Genomic DNA, 24901 nt, shown 5'->3' on the forward strand with positions numbered 1-24901 from the left:
GGCAATATAGAAAGCACTGTATGAACACTGGGAAGTGTAATAAATAATGTTACAAACTAGCTTTAACTATATTTCATTTTGTTGTGTTTTGTCTTTAATTTCTTTGGCTTATTATTAATACTTTTTGCTTACCTTAAGAGAATTGTGATAATTTTGTATCACCGTATGTACCCATAAAACCCAACCCATGCATTGAGAACCTATTTAATCACTGATTATTTGCTTGCAAACTATTAACAGCCACTAGAATACATTATTTTTAAGAAAACAAAAAACATTATTTCAAATATTTTACTCAGACCAACCAAAATTTAAACATACTATTTACACAATGTTAACAGTGTTTTATAGTACTGTACCATATTAATGTATATACCTTATTTAAAACTAATTTACTTTATAAAATGTTAAGATTTTCTTAGACAGCTAAAACATAAATCATGTTAATACAGATACAATGAAGATTTAAGCAACTAAAATATACTGCTATAATTCATTATATTTTTTATTAAAAGCCAAACTAATATTCCCACTGGATATTAAGAAGGGCCTGGCCTGATTATTTGTCCCACTCAAATGCACTGAGATGCCCAAAGTGCCTATTGGCAGAAGTATTTTACTATATATTCTAAACTATATATTTCTTAGTAATTTGTTTCTCAAATCTTATTCTCTGTCCTTTGCAATCAAATGTGCAACTTTATTTCTATAGTAGAAAAATAATAAAAGTAACAGTATTTACAATCTGTTATGAACTCTTGCTTCTTGCAATCACTTTTTATGTTAACATTATGAAGATAACCATTTTTCAGACTATAAAATGAATATATTCATGTCCTTGTACATATCAAAACAGTCATGTGTCTACAGACATGCAAAAACTGTGGAACAGATTTATAGAGGAAGAACACATTAAAAGTGATCAAACTATTTTCAGAATAAAATATAAACAGTCTGAAACATATATTTTTAAATTTTTAATTATTTTAAAATGTAAAGGTAGGTTAAATTTCATAGACATGACATTTCTTGATTGAAATTAGTAAATTGAAGAAATATAAAGGAAATAAGATGTCAAACTGCCAAAATTACATTGCAGATTGCCTGTATTTTAGATCTATGTTTAACCAATGGTTATGAATTGGCCACATGTGATAATAATTATCTAAAAGGACAATTTATTCAAGGGTTGGATTAAAAACCTTTTAAGGATTTTGTTCTTAAGGCAAACAGAGATGTCCCAATAACAGATTGTATTCCTCTTCTCAAAAGTGAAGAATATTTATTCTAAATTAATGTAATTCAAATAAAATATAGAAGTAATTTAAAATTAAATAATATGTATATCTTTTTATAAAAAGTCATAGATTGAATTTTAGATCCAATAATCATGTTATTTTGTATTTATTAATGTACTATTTTGGTGACTAGTCACATATTATAAAGGAAAATTACATTGTCAGCAACCATTGCTCATTTTTATTTCAGAATTACTGAATTGCTAACACAAGTTATTTTTGAGTCAGTAGATTTTATCATTAGAGTGTACTGCAGTTCAATATAGTCAGGAAAATGTATGCATACTATAAAATATAAACATTTCACGTTTTCTTGAATAATTTAATTTACTTCCTGAAAATGAAACATTTCAAAATATAGATGGGTGATTCCTTAACTAAATAATTCCTAAATTTAAAAACCCTAAATATAGCAACTAACAGATGGAGAATCCTCAATATCTGTGCTACAGCTTTTTACATATAGTATAAAAAATTATTTTCCTCAGTGTAGCAGGAGCCCGTAATACAACACTTTCTTCAACTATTCAGAAACAATTTAGTTGCAGGAGGTTATTATTATATGTTTCTTCCAAGTATGACTCATATAAGTTAGTTACCAAGTTTCTACTTTAAGCTAAGTGAAACCTTTGTGGAGAGTTACCCTAGGGAAAGCAAATCTTACTAACATAAGATAATTCTCTGTTAACCAGCTAAGAAGTAAGTTACCTCTCCATATTTTCAGAAAGTGATCTTTATCTGTTTGCCAGCAGGTAAAATTTTGGTAAACATATTAAATAATTTTTCACTTTTTAGGAATATATTTTTAAAACCTTAAAAGATTTATCAAGTCAAATATCTCAGTTGAATAAAATTAATTTTCTAAAAAAGTTCCTTATAACCATGTAAAAACAATGAACCACAATAAGATGACAACAGTAATATTCTGAAAACTATATGAATATAAAGAATCTGATATTGGTGATTCTTCTGCTTCACTTAAAGAGTTAGAAAGACAATTTAAAGTACAATACTATTACTCATTTATATTCTGACAAATATTTTCTTAAAGATTAGTTTTCAAGCCATTGCATCTCATTTGAAACATTTGGAACAGGTTTACTCGCTTTTGAAATATTAGTGCACTGACACACACTGAATTAGGCCATGACGCATAAAGAACTATTTGAGTGTGAACTTTCTTACAAACATATCCCTGCATTGCCTTTCACAATTCTTTAAACTAATAAATGTTAGGCTATCTGTTTCTCTATATTATGCTGAAACACAACAAAACATTTAAAAATATACCAAATTGTATCAAGTAGAGGGTATCTGGTTGCTTTTAAAATGTAAGTTGCTCTGTGTTGTTTGCTTTAAAGAGGCAGTATAGTAAATCACATGAGCAGGATACCAAGGGTACAAAGACATCCCACCTCTTTTATTGCCTATAGCAAATCAAGTCATTGCTATTAATATAGTTCAAATACCCACAGTATTTTCCTTTAAATATCCATTTCGATAGGAATAGATAAGTATGAAGAAGTAAATTCATATCAGTGCAAATTTTCAGATATATTTTTTGAAAATCAATGCCATATTAATATATTTTGCACAATAGAACATTTCCTTGCTTTCTTCTTTTTCCAATTTTTGTATTTTTCCTACCCAGAGATTCCCAACCTCTCAGCAGTGCAAGCATTGCAGAGGTAAGAGAATCCAAATTGCCAGCAGTATCCCTTTTACTGGCATAAGGACATAGTACAACACCATCCATGTGAGAAATTCAATCATATGTTTTCACAATTAAAGTTATTACTGTACAAGTAAATGTGTATACTATGAGAGACAAGAGAGTAAGCTGGAGATAAAAATTTTTAAATATTAACAAATAATTTAATGGCTGACAGCCGGTCATCATAAAAGCACAATGATTCCTGCCATCACATCAACTCAACATTATAATCACTTTATAGTACATTTTTTTACAAATTAACTACATTTACAGAAACAGCTCTACAGTTTAATGCAACGTTGTTTTCAGATCAAAACCTGAACAATAATTAACTATGCCTTTGCTTCAGAAGTTCATCAATCTGAGTCTTGTACATATTTTTTACATCCTCAAGGTCCAATCTCAATTCTTCCGCTTCTTCTGCTTTCTCTCCATACATCTGCAGAATGGTATTGTATCTCTGATCCAAATCCTGGAACAATATTGTCCAGTAATTATAAAATTGTCCCCACAAAGATTCTTACTTTTTTCTGTCATTCCTTTTTTGTTTAATATAAGATATAATACTTTTTATGCAGTCAAAACAACACTTGTTACTATCCACTTATTATTTTATTGTAAAAATAATAGTAGTTGCTAAATGTCTGCTGCTGTTGTTCACTGCATGGTTTTACATTAGTAAGTCTCCTTTAAGTTTATTCTGAAATAAATTGACAGAAACCTACCCTTAATTGTGCACGTAACTTTGGAATCTCCTTAATTTTTTCTTCTAAGTCATCATTTTGATTTGTTAATTTCACCAGCTCTTCAGCCATTACTGATCGAGTTCTTTCAAGGTTTCCAATTTCCAACTAAAATAATATTTGACAATAAGATTTCAAAACCCATTCACTAAATTTTTAATTTAATTTGCTTTTTATTAGTTTAAGTGTTTCTAGTGCAAACCTATGTTTTATATTAATAGTAATGTATGCAAAGTAAGAGCCTAATACAAATAAAGAACACATCTTAAAACCAATTCATTCATTTATAATGTAAGTCTGAATAGTCATTGTGAACTTGGGAAAGACTGCAGACTTCTATATTTTCTAACTTGATGTACACAGGATAAAGTAAAACGAATAAATGAAAATACTTTACTAGCACACAAAAAAACCCTCAGATTTGACTTAAGGAGATGCAAGCTCATGAAATCAACATTTAGAAAAGTCTTCTATCTATGCAATCATTCTTCCTCCCTAAAGATCTCTCTCAGCTATGATTCTTCGCAAATAATTATTAGGAGTAATTGTTATTTCAATTACTATTTTCTTATTTTTGGCTTGCAACAACAGAAACAATCTACCCTGTTTCCCCGAAAATAAGACATTCCCTGATAATAAGCCCAATCGGGCTTTTGAGTACATGTGCTAAAATAAGCCCCCCCTTGAAAATAAGCCCTCCCCAAAAATATTTAAACGCATGCGCAGCCGGTCCTCGGCATTTCCTCTGGTTTCTCCACGCACCCCAAAATAATAAGACCTCCCCGAAAATAAGACCAAGCACTTATTTCAGGATTCAAAAAAATATAAGACAGGGTTTTATTTTCGGGGAAACATGGTAAAACATATGATCGTCCTACTATATTAATCCAACTACAGTTGGATCTACATTAGTTAATTACTCTGACTGGCATGTTATTAATCTTGATCACACGCTATCTAAAGAATTGATACATGATTCTCTGTTTACCTGGAGATGAGAAACCTCTCCATCCCGTAATTTTAATTGTGACTGAAGATTTTCTATAATACTTGAACCTGCTCCCATTCTCATTACGTCATACAGATTGGTCCCACTTGCAGACACTGAACCAAAGGAATGGTCATACTGGTCATCCTGCAATGCGAAATAACCATGAAATTAAATACTGAGCAAATACAAGTTAGACTGGAGCCAAATTATTTATGATTTTGTACCATAATAATGTTGATTTAAAAAAAAAAAAAAAACTCTGAAAAGAAAGCTAATAAAACGTCACGGTATGGCAACGTGGATAGACCAAGCAGACAGAAATCCCTGCATAGCCATGACAGGCATTAAATGACCTCTAGCTAGTCACTATTTTTACAGCCTAATGTATTTTTCATTTCTTGTAAAGATGTAATTGTTTGGAAAGAGATTACATATGACAGATGAATGTAACTTTTAAGAGATTAAAAGATGCCTTGGAAATAATAGTAGCAAAATGATTACTGTTATTAATTAATGTTCGAGAAAGTTTACTGCAAAATCGTTTTATTATCTGATCTTACACATGAAATATAAACTTTTTAAAAAATTTTATTTATTTATTTTAATTTGATTTATATGCCGCTCTTCTCTGGAGACTCAGGGCGGCTTACAATGCGTTAAGCAATAGCCTTCATTCTTTTGTATATTTTATACAAAGTCAGCTTATTGCCCCCACAAACTGGGTCCTCATTTCACCTACCTTAGAAAGGATGGAAGGCTGAGTCAACCTTGAGCCTTGGAGAGATTCGAACCAGCAGTAATTGCAGGCAGCTGTGTTAATAACAGGGTGCTTAGACCACTGTACTATCAAGGCTCTTTAATCTGAATTCACCAAAAGTGGATTAAGACAAAAATCTAATTTTATTTATGCCCCATATTTTGCTCTGCAGCCTTTACCGTTTCTATTTCTACTGAAAATATGCCCTCATCTGAGCAAAGAAACTTTTAGTGGATTCAACAAAAATGCTAATAAAATGCTTTAAACATAATGCTCCAGAAACATGCACAAACATCAAAAAAGGGTTGAAATGTATAAAGAGCAATACCTGACATATGAAGGATGTTTGGAGTCCTGCCATATCAACTCCACTTATGGAACTTGAGCGTGAGAGTGTTGGGGTGCTGGACACAGTTTCCATTGTTGATGAAATGTATAATTTACGCTCCTGGGAGGAAAAAGAAACAAGAAAACCATGCAAAATAGCATTTTGGAGAGATAATAAATTCCAATAGCGCAGACATAGAAAATGCAATTTCTTCTGTTACAAGTAGAATTGTCCTATTTTCAAACAGTTTAATAGCAATAGCACTTAGACTTGTATACTGCTTCATAATGCTTTAGACCATTCTTTGGGCAGTTTATAGTGTCAGCATATTGCCTACAAGAATCTGGGTCCTTATTTTACTGATGTTGGAAGGATGGAAGGATGAGTCAATTTTGAGCCTCATCAGGATCGAACTTCAGGCTATACACAGAGTTTAGCCTGCAATAGTGCATTCTAATCACTTTGCAACCAGGGCTTTAGATTTATCCCTTTCATTTTAAATTATATGTAGAAGCTGCTATTCATTCTGCTCAGGCAGCAGAATGAGTATTCAATTTTCTATTAGTACCTGATGCTTCACTAAATCATTACTGTTTTGTGTCAGCTGTAATTTATTTAATACAATGAAATAAACATCTCAAATTATGTCCAGTTAATATTCCAACAGAATAAGAGAGGATTTCTTAATACAACCAAGAGAAAAACAAAATCAGTAGAGGAAACACAATGAAACAGGAAATAGTAGGCCATGCATTAGAAAGATCCTGGGTTACCCAAAGCATATAATATATAATGCAAAACCTATATTGATGCTGACTAGAAAAGATGATACTTTCAAGATATAAACCAAAACTAAAGTACTAAAAATCAAAATTATCTCCCATCTTCCAACATTTGTTTAAGTTTCTCACATCCAGAATTATTGGACAGACAAGATCAAGTACCTTTTCTCTTGCAGATTCTTGGACAAATATTGTTTTCTTTTTTTCTTGTTCAACTTTCATTTTTTCCATTTCTAACTGAGTAGATAACAATATCTGAGGAAAGCAAAATAATATTTATTAACTGATTCTTTTTCCTGGTGAAGCAACATTATACAAAGAATTGTTAGTTAAACAAACCTTTTCTTTCTTTGCCCCTTCAACAACTTTTACATATTCTTCTTTAAGATTTTCTAGCTCAACTTCATACCTTTGTGAAAAGGAAATTATAGAAAAAAGGTATTACACATATCCTGAACTGGTATTAAATGTGCAACTGTTTACTAAATTATTACACTTATAATTTACATGAATATAAAATGACTATAAAATCTACACTCGATCAGTTTGGCTATATGATATGATCACCATCTGTGTTTATCAACACTACAGTTGGATTTGGTTGCCACGGAGTGGTGCATGTTGTGATAATAGCACCTATTCACAAATGTATCAGTGGTTAAGATCCTAATTCATCATATGCATTAGCATTACAGCAATTGCTTTCAAAATATTTTTTTAAATTACACCTCCATCGCATCCCAACTTTATTCATTGAACTGTGTGCATGCAGTTTTTACAGGAATTGAGAGATTATAAAATTTTACCTATTGTTTTCATTTTCTACTTTCTTTAGCCTGGATTTTTCTGCTTCAAGTTGAGCTTGAAGGCGACTGTTTTCTTGTCTCAGGAGACTATTTTGTGATTCAGTGGAAGAAAGTTGGATCTTGTTGGAAAGAAGTTCTTCTGTAGCAGCACGTTCTCTTTCAGTTTGTGCTGCTAAGGCAGCTTGAGATTCACCTTGAGCGGCAAGAATGAAAATATGGTGCACTATGAATTCTTACGAGTTTACAATCTGGTATTTTAAAAAGCACAACTTTTCATGAAAAATGTTGTCAGGGAAGCCCAAGTAGTCATCAGTCAAACTAGTCAATCTAATACATTAAATCTGATATAGTTATTTGAAAATTGTTGCCAGGCATGGGCTTACCCTGCACTGTGAGGAGAGCTTAATTCTTCTCTATGTGTCAATTCTAATGACCCCTTCTCCCCAACCCCCAAAGCTCTACTTTCATGGGAGAAAGTATGTCACTAGGATAATAGCAGGTACGCAGAGAAATTTCTTCAAGATATAAGCATAAGATGACAAACATGAACTTTTCCTTTATTTGCCTTCTATACTCAATAACTACCTCACTATACATTTATTATTTTTAAGAGGAAAAACAAGATACATTAAATTTCCACGCTCATCTAGTTTGGCCTTCGGATGTGCTACACAAGCAAGAAATCGGAAATGACATTTTGAGGGTGATCTCCATATTTGTATAGGCTGCTTTCCTACTGTAAAGAGTGGGAATGGGGAATGAAACAACCTTGTGAACAAAAGATAAGAAGTTTACCTGCCATAACTCCCCACCCCATATCCATTCTCTCTCACAACTGTTTTCTAATTTTACTAACTAGTTTTTAAACAAATGACAAGAGCTTTTCTGCTACTAAGAACTATTGTGGATTGAAAAGAATTACAAAAAATTCTCTGAAGAGATGAAAAACGGAATAAAAGACTATAGCTACCTGGAGGGCAGCATACCAGGTATGGTGGGGGATGGAAGAAATGTTTCCACACTAAACTAACAACAGATACAAATTCAGAACTGGCCTGCAAACAAAGCCAAGCTGTTTTTAATCTTGGAAAAACAGATTGATATGGCCAAGTGAGATTTAAGGCCAAAATGAACCAAAATTAAAGTTCATTAATTCTACTAACATGACTACAGCCAAAGAGCCAATTTTAGGAGATCTATATACCATTCATTTTCTGGACATGAATTAGTTCATCATATCACAGCCAGTCTAATGCTGCTAACAGAAATTCCAGAGCCAGATATATATTTAATTCTTCCAGGAATATGTGCATATCCACAATCAACTAAAGTGCTCTGCATAAAAGGTTTCTGACACATTCAGTCTAAGAGAGTGACAATTTTTTTTCCTTACCAAGTCTCTCAGAAAGATTTTTCTCTAGTTTTTCCCACGACAAGGTCTGTGCTCCCAGAGTAGCTTGCAAGTTTTCTATCTGCCGGAGCATAGGCCTAGTTGCAGATGTAACACTTTGACTGAGCTCTTGGTTGCGAGTCTCAGCTTCTTGAAGTCTCTGAAATTTTAAGCGGGATAAGTATCACTTGTGTTCAAGAAAACCATGAGTAACATGAAATTTTGCCAGAGCCATTATATATGGTCAAATTCCTTACAGGAAACACAACCCAAAGAATGTTAATTAGTGTTTACATGCAGTGCACTGTTCTTTCTAACACAATTAACACTGCTAAGGAGGATAAATTCTGCTACTGAACAATTTTGTTAATATTTCATACATGAATGCTAAGCTGAATTCAAGTACCTGACAGAAGTGTGCCTAGCATTTTGAATTGGAACCACCTGAGCTTGGAGTAACTGTTTTAATTGGGAAACTGGTCATGCTGATCTTGTCTGGATTGTTCTGATCTTATTAAAAGTGGTTTGAGCTGCAAATAAATGCACTCCAGATTAAAAACACATCTAATAAAGTTGAGACAGTTATTTCATGTTTGAAAAATTTTTTTTAAAAAAAGTTTTAAAATGTTTGGAATACACGGTGTCATCGTCATCATTTTAGCCATTGTCTATCCACTACAGGATGGAGGCCTCTTCCACATGTTTCTGACTGATACAGTCCTGAGTTTTCTTTTGCCAATTAGGCCTGCAATTCTTGCTGATGTCATCGATCCATCTTGTTTTAGGTCTCTTTTGTGGATGCTTTTGATCCAGTGGGATCCATTCTATGACTGTCTTGGTCCACCTGCCATCAGTTCTTCTTGCTATGTGACCAGTCCATTTCCATTTCAATTCTTTTACTCTCTTAATGATATCATATACTTTTGTTTGTTCTCTAATCCATGTACAGGTCTTTCTATCTTGTAATGCCGAGCATATATCTTTTCATGGCTCTTTGCGCCATTCCTAGCTTTTGTATCAATTGTGAGGTTAGTGTCCATGTTTCACTGGCATATATATGTTAGAGCAGGTAGCACACACTGTTCAAAAACTTCCCTTCAGACATAGGGGGAGGCTGATCTTGAAAATTATGCTTATCTTGCCAAATGCCTGCCAAACCACATTTAACACGCCTTTCAATTTCCTTTATTGTACTTTATTCCTTTATTGTACTTTGTTCCTTTATTCCCTTTATTGTTATTAAAAAATGTTAATTCTATTAAACGTAACCTGGCTCTTTTTCAGGTTTATTTTTAAGCCAAATGGTTCTCCTGCTTTGTGAAGTTCTTGTATGTGTCTTTGTATCTCTTCTGGGTCTTATGAGAAGAGAATATCATCTGCAAATCTTAAGTGATTTAAATAGGCACCACTGATTTTTATCCCATCTTTTTCCTAGGCTAGTTGGGTGTAGAACGAAATAACAAATATATTGTTCTAGTACAACCAAAGAATCTATTATTTTCTCCCCTTCTGTCTTCTATTTCTACTTCTGCTCACTGAAAGAAAATCAGAACTGTCAATGTAGCTTTATAACATTACAGAAGAAGTAAAGACACTATATCAATTCAAAAAAACTTGCTATGGTACCTGCTGAAGGTCACTAATTTCCTGGCGTAAATAATCCTCCTTTCTAGCTGCTTGTTGTTCTGCCCGCTGCAATGCAATTCTCAAGTCTGCTACCTATACAACAGAAATAAAGACACAATGGACCACACACTAAAAATGCAAACCTAGCACATTTTAATCTACTAGTATCATACAATATATTCAGGTTGCTAGATTTAGGAAATAATTGTTTGGAACAATTATTCTGCTTAACAAATTAACATTTTTTAGGCATAGTATGGATCACCAGCAAACAATTTGAGGTACAAGAACAATGCTTTAATTGAATTCTGCACAACAAATGTTGCTGCAGAACTGATGCAACAGTGAGATGGGCAGCATAGAAATTTAATAAACAAACAAACGAACAAACAAATCCTTCTAACATTCAAAGGTAGTAATCCATTAGAAATATATAAACTTTCCCACATATTTTACTTAAAATGTCTCATCAGTTTAGTGGTTTCTGACATAATAGTCTTAATAATTTATCTATTCATAATTATAAATATTTTTAGAAAAACAAGACCATTAAGGATAACATCAATTTAAGAACAATGAATATCAGAATAGTAAAAGCAATGATACTGTATGTAATATAATTGCAAAAGCCAGATTCAGAGAAAGAGCAAGTAAAATCTTCAAAGTATTAATTTGGAAATAGCAATCAAAATACCATGGATGGTAAGATGGACCATCCAATCACTTCTGGATCAAAACAAAGACCATTGCTTCCATTTCCTTGAGGAAATTATCAGAAAGCAGAAATTTACAAATTTTGGACATATAATGAGTAGAAACAATATTATGTCTGGCAAAGTTGAGAGAAGTAATGCTAAAGAAAACAACGGATAAAGAAATGTATTAAATTCAATACTGTTTTGGGAAGAAATGCAGGTTATTGATGGTGAGCATTTGTATGTGTATACAAAAGACTTAAACATGGCTTGATGACAACTAACTAGCTATCTGACATAAGATATTTCAAGATGCATTCTTTGATGTTAAATCTAAGCCCTGCAAAATACATTGCAAAATACAGTATTGTAATACCACCTGCAAGACTTATTCAACGTTTAATTGAACACTTACCTGAATTGCTAAAGCTTCTTGTTGTTGATGAGCCTCCTCCTGGGCCTTTTCCAGAATTAAACCCAGCTCCTCCTTAACTTTAATTTCGTGACTTAATGCTGCTTCTTGCACTTCACAGTCTTTTGCAGCATTAGTTTTATGAAGATCTGCAAGTTCTCTGGGGGAAAAAAAATGTTCCCATGGATTATTTTCTGAATATTTGTATCTTGGTATCTTCCAAATGTGGTCTAGGATTAGAAGTAATATCTGAGACAGGTTCATTTTAGTTTAGACAGATTTATAAAGTTACCCAACTCAGTGGCTTAGTGGCTTTGGGCAACATAATATACAAAAACAAACAATAAAGCAGAAAAATAAATCCAAAAGAACATAAAACAAACAGATTATATTTTGTGTATTATATACACAAAATATAAAACAGCAACCAAGAGCAATAATCAAACAATCAAAATGGGTTTGGGGGCTATAGGAAGAAGAAACGAGGAAAATTCTGCCGAGCATGTAGAAGCTCATAACTTAACAATTGATAAAATATTATATTTCATTAATGTATTATTTATTATTTCAATTTATATGGCTATCCCCATGCCATTATAATTAATAGAGTAATAAAACATTGAAATATCACAAAATTTGAGTATATTGGCTGCAGAGTATTAAAAACGACAGCTTAAAATGGGCACATATCAATACACTTTCTGTAATTGTAATGGATGATAATTGTTTTATGTTTTAAGTTTTGTTTAAAAATAAAAAAAAAATCCAAAAAAAAAATATGGGCACATATGTCATCCTGGCCCAGGGACAGGGGAGAGATACAGTAGGGGGAGGAGACAGCTTTTCAAGGTCCTTTTTGGAGGCTGGCAGGTCAGAATCAATGCATCATGTTGGATATATCCTCTATGAGAGCAGCTTTCTCTGACTCCTACCATATTGTTTGATATTTTAAAATGAAATAGCACACATATTGCACAAACAAAATATTTAAGTGCTATAAAGGGAAAGCATTCCTGGCCCTGATTCTGATAACAGACTTACTTGTATGCATTATCAAGAGCTGCCTGTGAACTTCTGTTTTTTTCTTCAAGATCTTCAAGATCTACTTGAAGTCGTGTAAGATCCTTCACTTGGCATTCAACAACGCTATTTAGCTGCTTGATGTTCTCTCTATGTTGTTTTTCAATTTCTTCTTTGCCATCCAACACCTGCAATTAAAAAAAGCTATAACCATCTAATTTATAGTTTTTAATCTATGAAACAATTGAAATTACTTTAGACATGAAATGACTTTCAGAATACTTTTTTTGTTTAATGCAAAAACATAGTTAGAAAAGTAAGCAGTGAAAACAAAACAGCCAGATATTAATTGTATAAAATATTGTAAGTATGACAAAAGCAGAAGACAATTTTGCTGCAACTGATGTGCTTCCATCACTTTTAAAAGCAAATTAAAAAGTGCATGTATTTCCAAAAAATTATTTATTTTGTATGTCAGAAAAAAGTAAAAACAAACCAGATTGTTTTAATCAGTTAAGCATGTATTGATTTATCAATTTATTTAACCCCAGTTAAATTTAGACATTTTCATGAAAAAGAAAAATGTTTTGTTTTGATTTTTGAAAATAAACTTTCATTGTGACTTCCTGAGTACCGTGCATTCAGACAGAGCAAAAGCATTCAAATTATTTCAAATGTTCTGCAAAAGAGAACAATCGAAGCCTGAAATAAACCACTATTGGAATTGTTTTGCTCTAGAGTCATAAAAGTAAGAGACACCATACCTCATGTTGAATGTGTCTGCACCCAACATATAGAAATATTGCCTTCAAAATTATTTAAAATAAAACATTGAAAAGGTAAAATAAAAAATCTGCCATTGAAAAATATGGAAGGCAGAAAAAATTACTTTTTGCAGGCAACTGTCACACCAAACCCAACAAGAAGCAAACAATGTTAGCTGGATTTATGTCAACAGCCCAAGAAAAGCAGCAATAAAATATATAGTTCTTTTTCCCTGTACATTTAAGAGAAGCGTCTTTATAATGCATATGAATGCTCAGATTTAGTATTATGAACCTGGCTTTATTTATTTTTTTGCAACAGCTATAAAAATACAAGTTTGGCAATGCCCCCAAAATAAATCTCTGAATAGCAGTATCATTTTTGCATTTCCAATGCTATTCCACCAAAGCTCAGTAAATATAAGTGTTACTACATGCAATCTCAGTCAACAGTATTTACAGCTCGTTAAGAGTATACTGTACACTTCTGCATTTGTGCCTCCAAAGAAATTACCCCGATAGAGAACAAATGGGACAAATATATTACATTTTCCTCATCACCAGAACAAGTCTTATAATTCTGTGTCTCACTTCCCTACTTCCTGTCTTATCCTATCATATGTAGTCAATAGTATCAGGGAAGGGAGGTGCCTGATGTTTTATTGGCTACAGCTGAAAGAAAATTTAAATAATAAGCTAATCATAATTTGGGAAGCCACAAGTTGGTGATATAAGTCTAAAGACTAAATGTTTCCCACTGCAAAATCTAGAGATCTGGAACAATATGGATTTGAGTATATCCTCATTCTCTGCTCAATTTGAAGGCCTTTTCAAATGTATGAAAGTATATGTGAAAGCATTACTTCAATGTCTAATTCAAAATACCTCATATAGTTAGCTCTTCTCATAACTAGGATCCATATGCCTCAAAATCTACTTTCTCCTGATGAACTGGGTACTTTCAAACTAGGAGGACCAGGAGCAATTTTATTGGAGGTTGTAAAACAATAAAATATTAAGGTTGGTTTTTTTTAAAGATCAGGATTGTACAGACAAAGGGAGGGATGCTTAGAAGTTTGTGAAGTGTGACTATGTCCTATGTAGTAATAAAAACTATCCACTGGCAACAAAGCTACTAAAAATAATTAAATCAAGAAAGTAAGTTGAAAGTTAGTCTTTTATTAATTTTGCCTATAAATTTCCTGGACAAATTTAACCTCAATAAAATTACTAGTATTATTCAAGAGGAGAGTTGCACAAATTCAATTATCATTTTACACAATCACAGTGTCAGGAAGTCTGGAAACTGCTGTAGAAGACTATTGTCTTCTATAGAAAAATCCCTTCTTTGTCTGTCATACTGCTTGAGATATAAACTGGAGCTGTACCATAATAGCTCTGAAATTAACAACATTGCATTTCAGTACATTTCCTTTTGGAAGCTGCATTAGGAGATAAGCTTTACAAAAAATAAAATAATCAGCCCAGGAAGAATGGGTGGTGTCTAAAAGTCTAAAAATTAATCCAACCTGTTTCAGATGTTGCAACTCTTCTTCTAATTCCTTAATTTTCTTATTCTGCTTTGTATTGGTATTTTCTCTTTCTTTCTCCTTGGCTCTTAATTTCTTAATAATGTTAGAATTTTGTAACTGCTGTTTTGAAAGTTTTTCTCCTGAAAAGAAATATTGGATCTAATTAATTAAATCTTATGCATATCTAATAGAGGAGTATAACTTTTTACATTCCGGGGCACCACTCAAATTATCCAAGCAGTTGAAACATTTATTACAAGTAATAATATTACAATTTGCTTTAACTAAGTTCCATTTTAAAATAATACTTCATACTCACCTTCTTCTAGTAATCCTTTAATTTGTTCATCTTTCTCCTTTAGTAATTCTGCTGTTTCATTGCTGTTCAATCTAGTTGCTAGATCTTCTTTGAGAACCTTTATTTCCTAAGATAAAGACAGTTCATCCATATTATTTGTATACATTAAACATGACTTGAAAAAAGAAAATGTCATCTGAGGGCTCATGAAGTAGGGCCTCCCCAGTAAATGTCTGTGTCAGGGTTTTGATCGATCCCATTTTTGGCTCTGGGATAATCTCACCATTAATTAGAGGATGGACCATGGCTTTCTCCAAGTTGCAATATTCTGAAATAAAACCCGAAGAAGTATTCTCTAATAAAACTCTTTTATTTGTAAAAAGTAACAAAACATCTATCTATCTAATTAGCTACATCTTGGCAGCGTTCCTCTGCCGGACCATTCCTGGCAGAGAGAACAAAGGAAAGAGTAGTAATGAAGGAATGGAATGTAGGACATGCGCAGTAAAAATACTGATAAGGAACTTGGCAAACTACAGTAAGTCTATTAGTCCCAAAATATGAAGCTCAGCTGGGAAATACAAGAACGCAGTGACAATCCCCTTCTTTGCCAGTTGAGCGAAACATCAGGTACATCATCAAATAAGGCACATCTTCTTACGCAGATACTCGTGTTGAGCTGCTGGGAGCGGTTTGTTGAGGATGTCAGCAATTTGATCATGTGTAGATACATACTGCATTTTGACAAAACCTTTTTTCACTAAATGTTTTATGTTTTGATAACGGATGTCAATGTGTCTGGACCTAGAACCTGTGAAATGAGATTCAGAAATATAAACCACCGATTCATTGTCTTTCATCACGGTGATTGGTTGAATCGGACGTGTCCAGATATCTGTGACCAAAGCATCAAACCAAGTTAGAGAATTACATGCATCTGAAACACAAGCATATTCAGCTTCGGTAGATGAACAAGAAACAAAATTCTGTTTACGCACTTGCCAATAAACAGGACATCCATTTAAGAACATCATATAACCTGAAGTACTTTTACGTGATTTCTTATCACTCGCCCAATCAGAATCTGCATAACAACATAATTCTGCATAATCAGTATGTGTTGGTTCTAACAATAATTTCATGTGTTTAGTGTATTTTAGGTATCTCAATAATTTCTTAATACATGTCCAATGAAACTGTTTTGCCTTACCTACGTGTCGAGATAAGAGATTAACACTAAGTTCAATGTCGGGTCTGGTCCAACTACTAATGTACAATAGTGACCCAATGACTGAACGATAAAGTGTTTGATCCTCGAACTCAGGACTTGCTTCTTGTGTCAAGTTGTGAAAATCTGTTTGCATGGGTGTCTTTGTTGCGTTAGCATCCTTCATGTTGCAATGATGCAAAATTTGTTCAATTTTATCTTCTTGTGAAAGACTAAACCGCTTCTGTGTTTTTTCAATCTGAACACCTAAATAAGTGCTAATGTGACCCAATGATTTCAATGTGAAGTATCTCTGCAAAGCTTTGGCAAAAATCTCACTCATTTGTTTATTTGGACCAATATAAACAATATCATCAACATAAACAAGAACTATCTCATATGCATTGTTAGATCTTTTTGTGAACACGCACTCATCAGTTTCAGACTTAATAAAGCCCATTGAATTTAGTTTGTCAGTAAGACATAAATACCACATTAAACCAGACTATTTCAGACCATAAAGACTTTTGTTTAGAAACCAGGTATCCCCTTCTTGCTGTCAGAATCCTGGAGGGCTTTTCACGTAGATCTCTTGATCTAGTTCTGCATGTAGATAAGCCGTGTCAACATCAAACTGGAAAACTTCTAAACCAAGGATAGTTGCAGTTGCTAAAGCAATTTTTACACTCTCAGTTCGAACTGTCGGTGAATAGGTATTTGTGTAGTCCTCAGGATAACGTTAAGCGAAACCCTGAGCTACAAGTCTGGCCTTGTACAGTGACTCACCATTTGGTTTCTTTTTGATTCTGTAGACCCATCGAGTGCCAATGACCCTTTTGTTTGCTGGAGGTTTTGCAGGTGTAAACACTTTGAGTTTCTTTAGACTGTCCATTTCAGCTTGCATTGCTTCATACCATTTGTCTTGCTCTGAATCAGGAAGATGTTTGATTTGTGTGAACGTATCAGGTGGAAGTGTAACATTGCAAATCAAAGGCAAGGGTGCTTTTGTCAGTTGCCAAGAATATCATTGTGGAGGGATTCCTTTTGTGGCCCTCTTGGAACGTCTCGGAACAACTGTCCAGTCTTCTTCTACTTCGTCCTCGTCCTCACTTTTGTCGCTAGTGTCAGCATCCACGGCTTGCGAAGACGGAACATCGGGTTGAGAAGAACCAGTAGAATCTTGATCATCAATCTGCGTGGCATCAGCAGTATCATCTCTAGGAAAATAAACTCCAGGATCATTGGAATGAATCCTGGACCAGTCAACATCTTCCTCAAAATTAGCAGATTGGAAAATCACAATTACATATTTAGAGTCAATAAATTTGCTCCATTTTGAGTTATCATCAATACCCATAAATCTCAGTCTCTTTGCTGCTGGACTTCCTTTTCTTCTTTGAGCTAAGGGAATGTTCACCATAGCATATGAACCAAAAATATGGATGTTTTTAAGATCGGGCTTGTAGCCATACAACATGAAGAAAGGAGTCTGATTCATTACACTGCTCCAAGTACGGTTTACAATGTAATTTGCATATTTTATAGCTTCACCCCAGTATATCATATCAAGGTTGGCGTCTTCTAGGAGACAACGCATCATGGTTTGCAGGACCCCTTGTCTTCGTTCTACGACCCCATTATGAGCCGGTGTGTAAGGGGCCGAAGTCTGATGAAGAATTCCATTCTTACGCATCCAGTCCTGGAAACGCTGAGACATGAATTCGGCACCACGATCACTCTGGATTCTGGCGATGCGAACTTGGTGTTGGGTAGAAACAAGGGCTGCAAAGTCTTTAAAGATCTGAAAGGTCTCAGATTTTTCTTTCATAGGGTATACATATCCATATCTAGAGTAATTATCAACAATTGTTAGAAAATATTTTCTACCACCAAATGATGGCAGGAAAGCACCAACTATGTCAGTGTGAACCAAATCAAAAATGCGTGTTGACAGGCGTGTAGCGTGTTTGGGAATGGCTGCTGCTTTAGATTTGGCCTTTTTGCAGACAGCACAATCCAAAAACACCTCACACCCCTTTAGATCCAAACCTTTTGCGAACTCCAGCATCTTCCTAAGAACACGGAAACTGGCATGCCCCAATCTTCTATGCCATTTGTAGATACACCTAGAATGCAAAGGTTTACCAGTTAGTGAATTCTCAACATTAACAGTTTTATGAGGAACCTCAGGCTTGCTCTGAGCAACCTGTTTACCAATTCTATTTTTGTTGGCTTTAGGACCCTTTGGAATAGCAACAGCATCTCTCTCTGGGCCTGTGCTCTCCCTTTTTGGAGTTTGTATACTTGCCTGTGTTTGCGGTTTAGGCTTTGGCTTTAAGTAATAAACACCACCAATTAATATGGTTTCAGCAACAATATCTCCATCTTTAACTATGTAACTTGCATTTTCAAGGTGGTGAACCTGGAACTTTAACATTCTAGACAAGCGACTCTGACTAAGCAAATTACTGGTTGCTGTTGGTATATAATAAACATCAGGAATGAATGCATCGAGCTCTTCAACATAAACAGTTCCTTTTCCTTTGACCTGACAAGGATGATTGGAAAAAGAATAAAGTTCACGTAGTTCAGGTTCAGGCTCGTGCATCTCTGTGAAAAGTTCCTTTCTGTAGGTAACATGCAATGCTGCACCACTGTCCAAAGTCCACAGGAGTCGTCTGTCGTACTCTGGTTGAGGTTGTGGATCATTGGTTAAAGCCAATGTGGCAAGTGGAGCTTGTGGATCACGCCGGGGACCATGACGACCTTGTCTTCCACCTCTGCCTCTGCCTCTGGAGTCTGTTCCTCTGGGCTGGTATGAGACAGGAGCTGGAACTCGTTGGGGACAATCTCGGGTGGCATGTCCCACACGATTGCAGGTGTTGCACCTTGGCATCCTTGGAGCGTAGGCTCTTCCTCGGAAGGGGCGCCTAGCTGGAGTTCTTGATGCGGGTGGTCCTCTCAAGTGTGGAGTAGCTAGCATGAGTGCTTCTTCTTCAATTAAAAGTCTGCATACATTGTCCACTGTGCGTTGAGCAATAGGGACTTGGTTAATCTTTGCAATGGCATCTTTCCATTCATAGTTCAAAGAGTTAATAATAATGCTGATCATTTGAATATCATCAATATTATGGCCTCTTTCTCTCAATTCTGTTCTGATTCCTTTCAGTTTGGTCAAGTGCCCTCCAATTTGTTCACCAGGTTTCAATCTCGAACCGTGGAGTTCAGACATGAGTAAACATGAAGATTCAATTGAGACAGGCCTGTAGCAATTTTCCAATTGAGCCCAAATTTGTCGGGCTGTTGTATTTGGTGGAAAAGTGACCTGCACTTCAGTATCCATGGACATCAATAATGTTGTGCGAGCTCTAATCTCTAAGTCTCTTATTGCAAAAGTCCATGGCTGTGCAGGAGGATTAAAAATCATGCAGTGAGTGCCTTCTCTAAGAAGCAATAGTGTAATCTCACTGACCCAGGCTTTATAATTATGTCCTGACATTTTTAGTTTTGACTCACCAGTTAGTGGAGAGATAGAAAATGCCTGGTAAGGAGCATGCATTTGGTATGCTGGCTGTGCTGGCAGAAATGCCTGTGGTATTTGCTGTGCCTGTTGTGGACCTAAAAATGGTCTTGGTTGTGCCATTGGAGGTGGACCAGGAGCTGGCCCTGTTTGCACTTGTGGCTGAGGCACATATGCAGGCATTTGTGGCTGCTGTTGCATTGGAATCTGCTGTATTCCAGCTGCCATTTGTGCTTGAGTTTGCCTTTGCTGCATTGAGCGTGGTTGTGTTCCATCTAAAAAGACACCAGCACCACCAGGGGGTGTTGGAGATGGGGTCTGTGGAGACACTTGTGGCATTTCAGCTTGAACATTTGAACGAGCGAAGGACATGTTTGCTAGCGTCTGCTGCAACAATTCAAAGTGCTCATCTAAGCTCCGTTCTCTTTCAGCTTCCTGTAGTAAATTACTTTCGCCAGCAGATGGTGCTGCACCTTTAACTTCGGGCAGCCCAGTTACAAGAAATGACTGAGTGGCAGGTTTACATGTAACTTGATCAGGGAGACTTTTATGTGACGTGTGCATTGCTCTCTGTTTTAATTGGCCTGACACAGAATCCACCAGGGGGTGTGTCTTTGGCTCTGAGGAAGAAAGCAAGATGGCGCTTTTAGAGATTCTTAAGTCACGAGGCTCTGTCTTATCTTGCTCAAGCATAGACAAATCCTTCTTAAACCGAGACAGTTCATTTTCATAATATTTTACGTGCTCACGATAGGATTTGATGGCCATCTCACGCCGAGTGAGTTCAAGGCTTTGAGGAGGATAGTAAATTACTTCTCTCTCTATGTGGGAGGAAGAATGCTCGGCAGTTTGTGAAAGCTTTCTTGGCCTAGCACCAAGCACATCATAATCTGAGGGCTCCGGGAGGATAGATTTATAGCATGCAAATTGAGAAGAAAAAGCTACCGACCTCAGTCGCAATTCATTATCTTCAAAAGCAGCTGTTCTGTTATCTCTCCCTTGATGCGTTTCCGAAAGCATTTTTTGATCTTCCTCATCCATGGCCCCTTCTTGTTCAAGTTGCGTGGCTGTAGCAAGGGGCTGGAATCTTGAGGGCCTTTCTATCTCCTGCTCTTCATCCGAAGAGGATAAAGCTTTGGGCTTCATTCTGCCCTTTTTCTTCTGTTTCGGCATCTTAGCAAAAATAATTAGCGTACCTCAGTAGCTAAAAATCAATCATCTAGCTAATTAGCCTAGGCCAGTGATGGCTAATCTTTTTGCCGTCGCGTGCCAAAAGTAGGGGGAGCGGGGTGGGGTCACTGGTGCGTGTGCCCACATCCATAATTCAATGCGCCCTGTCCTCTCACACATGTGCTCGTGACACAACCACCCCCATATTTCCCCCTGCTTTTGGCACGTGATGGCCTGGTGGGCCCGGTAGGCCCGTTTTTCCCCCTCCCCAGGCTCCAGAGGCTTTCTAGGAGCCTGGGGAGGGCAAAAACAGCCTTCCCCATCCCCCCTTCTGGCCTTCCAGAGGCCAGAAACAGCCAGTTTCCTGACTTCCGGTGGGACCAGAAAGCCTGAAATTCAATTGGCTGGTGCCCACATGCACACTGGAGCTGAACTTGGGCAACACTCGCGTGCCCACCAATATGGTTCCCCGTGCCACCTGTGGCACCCGTGCCATAGGTTCGCCATCACGGGCCTAGGCGGTCTTATCAGAAATAACAAGCAAGGAAAAAACCATAATTTCAACCATCCTCTGCTACCAGGTGTCAGGGTTTTGATCGATCCCATTTTTGGCTCTGGGATAATCTCACCATTAATTAGAGGATGGACGGTGGCTTTCTCCAAATTGCAATATTCTGAAATAAAACCCGAAGAAGTATTCTCTAATAAAACTCTTTTATTTGTAAAAAGTAACAAAACATCTATCTATCTAATTAGCTACATCTTGGCAGCGTTCCTCTGCCGGACCATTCCTGGCAGAGAGAACAAAGGAAAGAGTAGTAATGAAGGAATGGAATGTAGGACATGCGCAGTAAAAATACTGATAAGGAACTTGGCAAACTACAGTAAGTCTATTAGTCCAAAAATATGAAGCTCAGCTGGGAAATACAAGAACGCAGTGACAGTCCTCTCTTACTGGAACAGTCATTCCTGAGCTTTCAAAAAGCTATTAAGAGCTGAGTTTTCTAGTGTGCCTTTGGAATCTCAGTTGTCGTCTTTGATCCCATCTGCAGGGAGGGGAATTGTTATATGGGTTGTTTATGCTATCTGGCATATTTTGACATATTTCTTATATTGTTCATAATACAATTGTATAGTTTTTATATCCAATTATTGTATTGTATTGAGTGGTGTGGTAGCCTAGTGGTGAAGACCTTGCCTCCCACTCGGAGGCAGATGTTTCTCTCCTAGGGCACAAAGAGAAAATACCTGCTGTGAACTCCGTCTGGCATCAAGAAGGGCATCCGGCCAATAAACACTCAGCTCCCTCCAGTATCCCAAATTAAAGGATTACAGGGTCATAAAAAATGAGTTTTATTGTATTGGGTGTATAAGCTCAGAACAAAGTTACGATTGGAGTAGTATATAACCCAAGTAAAAATATAAAGTAAGTCAAAAATAAAAATTCAGACAAACTAGAACAAATTCATAGAAAAGGACCAGAAATGAAATCCTAGGAAAAGAGACGGAAGGAACTAAATATACTGAGCCTTGAGAAGAAAGGAGAATAGATATAATACCACTCTTTAAGTATCTGAAAGAATAAAGAAATTTAAGCCCTATTCTGCATCACCATAGAAGGCAGGGCATGAAGTAATTATAGAAAGAAATTATGACTATGTTTAGGAAAATACCGTATTTTTTGGAGTATAAGATGCACTGGACTATAAGATGCACCTATTTTTTTTGGTGAGGAAAAGAAGAAAAAGAAATCTCCCTCTGCCTCTGAGCAATTTTGCCTCGTTGCAAATAGCAAACAGCCTGCTTTACTTTCATTTTCGTTTTCAGCATAGCTTGATTAGTACAAAGGGGAAAAAAATTGCTCCAGCAATTTTCTTCCTTGCAGCAAGCAGCAGAGGCCTGCACAAGACAGCTAACAGCAAAACAGCTGAGAGTCGGGAGGCCGATCCAATCAATTTGTGATAATTAGGCTGTGCTGAAGCTGAAAGGAGCTGTTTTTTTCTTGTTGCTTGCTGCAAGGAGGTAACTGCTGGGAGGCAGAGGCCAAAGGGTGTGGGCCAGTGGCTGGGTGGGACTACATTCAGTGTATAAGACGCACCTAAATTGTCACCCCCTTTTAGGAGGGAAAAAGGTGCGTCTTATACTCCAAAAAATACGGTATTCCAAAAAAAGAACACAGTTCAGTAATGGAGCCAACGAACATGTTTATCTCTATTTCTGAACTTAGCAAATTGTTAGATTTGATGACTTAAATGACCTCTACCAGGTCTATGATTTTCTCTTGAGGTGTATGAAATATTTTAAATTGTACTGAAACTTGAAGTATTTCCATAATTATATCAGAATACTTCCAGTGAGGTCTGGTCAACCAATACTACACACATCTTTTTTCTACCAAACATCACATTTCTCCAGCCTTAAAGTTATTTCACATCATTTATGGTGGCTTCCAAAATAACTTTTATAATATGGGTCAGAGATTAACACATCTCACTCATAAACAAAGGGCAATTACCTTTTTAGCTGTATCTCTTTCTTTGCATGCTAGCTGAACTTTTTTTTCTGCATCTGCTATTCGTTGAGCAAATTCTTCCTTAAGAGATGAAATACTACTATTCTCTTCTTTCATTTTGAAGATTTCACTAAACATAAAATAATTAAATAATTATGTGTGTACTGACATACATTTGAAATCTTTCTAAAAATACATATATAAAACAATAGCTCACAAAATGTAGACCGAGTGGCTGTGGCTTCCGGCATCCCGATATAGTTAGTTGGTGCCATCGCTGACTATTGGGGGCGAGTCGTTGGCCCCCACAGAGAGGGCTCGCAACTTGGGCATCCTCCTGGATACACGGCTGTCTTTAGAAGAGCATATGACGGCTGTGGCCAGGGGGGCTTTTTATCAGGTTCGCCTGATCAGCCAGTTGCGTCCCTTTCTGGATCGGGATGCCTTAAGCAAGGTCACTCATGCTCTCGTCACGTCCCGCCTGGACTACTGTAATGCTCTCTACATGGGGCTCCCCTTGAAGAGCAACCGGAGGCTCCAACTGGTCCAGAATGCGGCTGTGCGGGTGGTTATGGGGGCGACCGGCGCTCCCATGTAACACCTCTCCTGCGTGAGCTGCATTGGCTCCCAGTGGTCTTCTGGGTGCGCTTCAAGGTATTGGTTACCATCTTTAGAGCGCTCCATGGCTTAGGACCCGGGTATTTACGAGACCGCCTTCTGCCACAGATAGCCTCCCACCGACCAGTACGCTCCCACAGAGAGGGGCTCTCAGGGTGCTGTCGGTCAAACAATGCCAACTGGCGGCCCCCAGGGGGAGAGCCTTCTCTGTGGGGGCACCTACCCTATGGAACGAGCTGCCCCCGGAGATACGGCGGATCCTGGATCTACGCACCTTTCGCCGTGCCCTAAAGATGTTTTTATTCCAACAAGCTGGGCTGGCCTAACTCTTTTAAATTGTTTTAATTTTTAAACTGTTTAATTATGGGTTTTAATACAGGGGTGCTTTTAATTGTGGGCCAAATTAATTTAATCGGATTTTAATACTGTTTTTAAATTTTGTGTTTCTTGTGTTTTATCTGTGGGCTGTTCACTGCCCCGAGTCCTTTGGGAGAAGGGCGGTATATAAATATAAACAATAAATAAATAAATAAATTTTAGTTCTCAAGCTGAAGGTACTAAAACAAGTGACAAAGTCAACTGAGTATCATCCATTGAAGAGAAAAAACTCAGTGGCTCACAGAGTCATATTTTCCAGTCGTATTTCTTCTTTAATGATTGAGCAAAGCGCTTATTAAATTCCTTGACACAGTTCATATAGGTAGTATCACAGACCAAC

General features: G+C 36.2%; 2 protein-coding genes across 2 annotated transcripts in view; both read right to left on the reverse strand.

Annotated features, from left to right (window-relative positions):
- Positions 1-380: 380 nt before the first annotated feature.
- Positions 381-24901, reverse strand: part of TMF1 (TATA element modulatory factor 1) — a 31616-nt gene continuing 7095 nt past the window's right edge. The window contains exons 4-17 of the mRNA XM_070936854.1: positions 23569-23695; positions 15178-15283; positions 14856-14998; positions 12584-12750; positions 11546-11702; positions 10436-10528; positions 8813-8969; positions 7420-7612; positions 6953-7022; positions 6776-6868; positions 5832-5951; positions 4744-4890; positions 3738-3863; positions 381-3484 (exon numbers count right to left, since the gene is read on the reverse strand). Of these exons, the coding sequence (XP_070792955.1) occupies positions 3341-3484; positions 3738-3863; positions 4744-4890; positions 5832-5951; positions 6776-6868; positions 6953-7022; positions 7420-7612; positions 8813-8969; positions 10436-10528; positions 11546-11702; positions 12584-12750; positions 14856-14998; positions 15178-15283; positions 23569-23695 (1843 nt within the window). The 3' untranslated portion in view covers positions 381-3340. The remainder of the gene's footprint in view (positions 3485-3737; positions 3864-4743; positions 4891-5831; positions 5952-6775; positions 6869-6952; positions 7023-7419; positions 7613-8812; positions 8970-10435; positions 10529-11545; positions 11703-12583; positions 12751-14855; positions 14999-15177; positions 15284-23568; positions 23696-24901) is intronic.
- On the reverse strand, positions 16923-21056 carry LOC139313475 (uncharacterized). Its single transcript, XM_070939079.1, has 2 exons — positions 19169-21056; positions 16923-17008 (listed from the first exon to the last, which is right to left on the reverse strand). The coding sequence occupies exons 1-2, from the start codon at positions 21054-21056 to the stop codon at positions 16923-16925; spliced, it is 1974 nt and encodes a 657-aa protein (XP_070795180.1).

This window comes from Pituophis catenifer, unplaced genomic scaffold (assembly GCF_029215685.1).
Source record: "Pituophis catenifer annectens isolate HBS135680 unplaced genomic scaffold, rPitCat1.0.hap2 SCAF_2, whole genome shotgun sequence".
Taxonomy (NCBI): Eukaryota; Metazoa; Chordata; class Lepidosauria; order Squamata; family Colubridae; genus Pituophis; species Pituophis catenifer.

Coding starts and splice junctions, on each gene's coding strand:
- LOC139313475 (XM_070939079.1), bottom strand. CDS start 21,056: ATGCCGAAACAGAAGAAAAAGGGCAGAATGAAGCCCAAAGCTTTATCC. Junction 17,009..19,168: donor TGTCTCATACCAGCCCAGAG/GAACAGACTCCA, acceptor TCCTTGGTTTAG/AAGTTTTCCAGTTTGATGTT.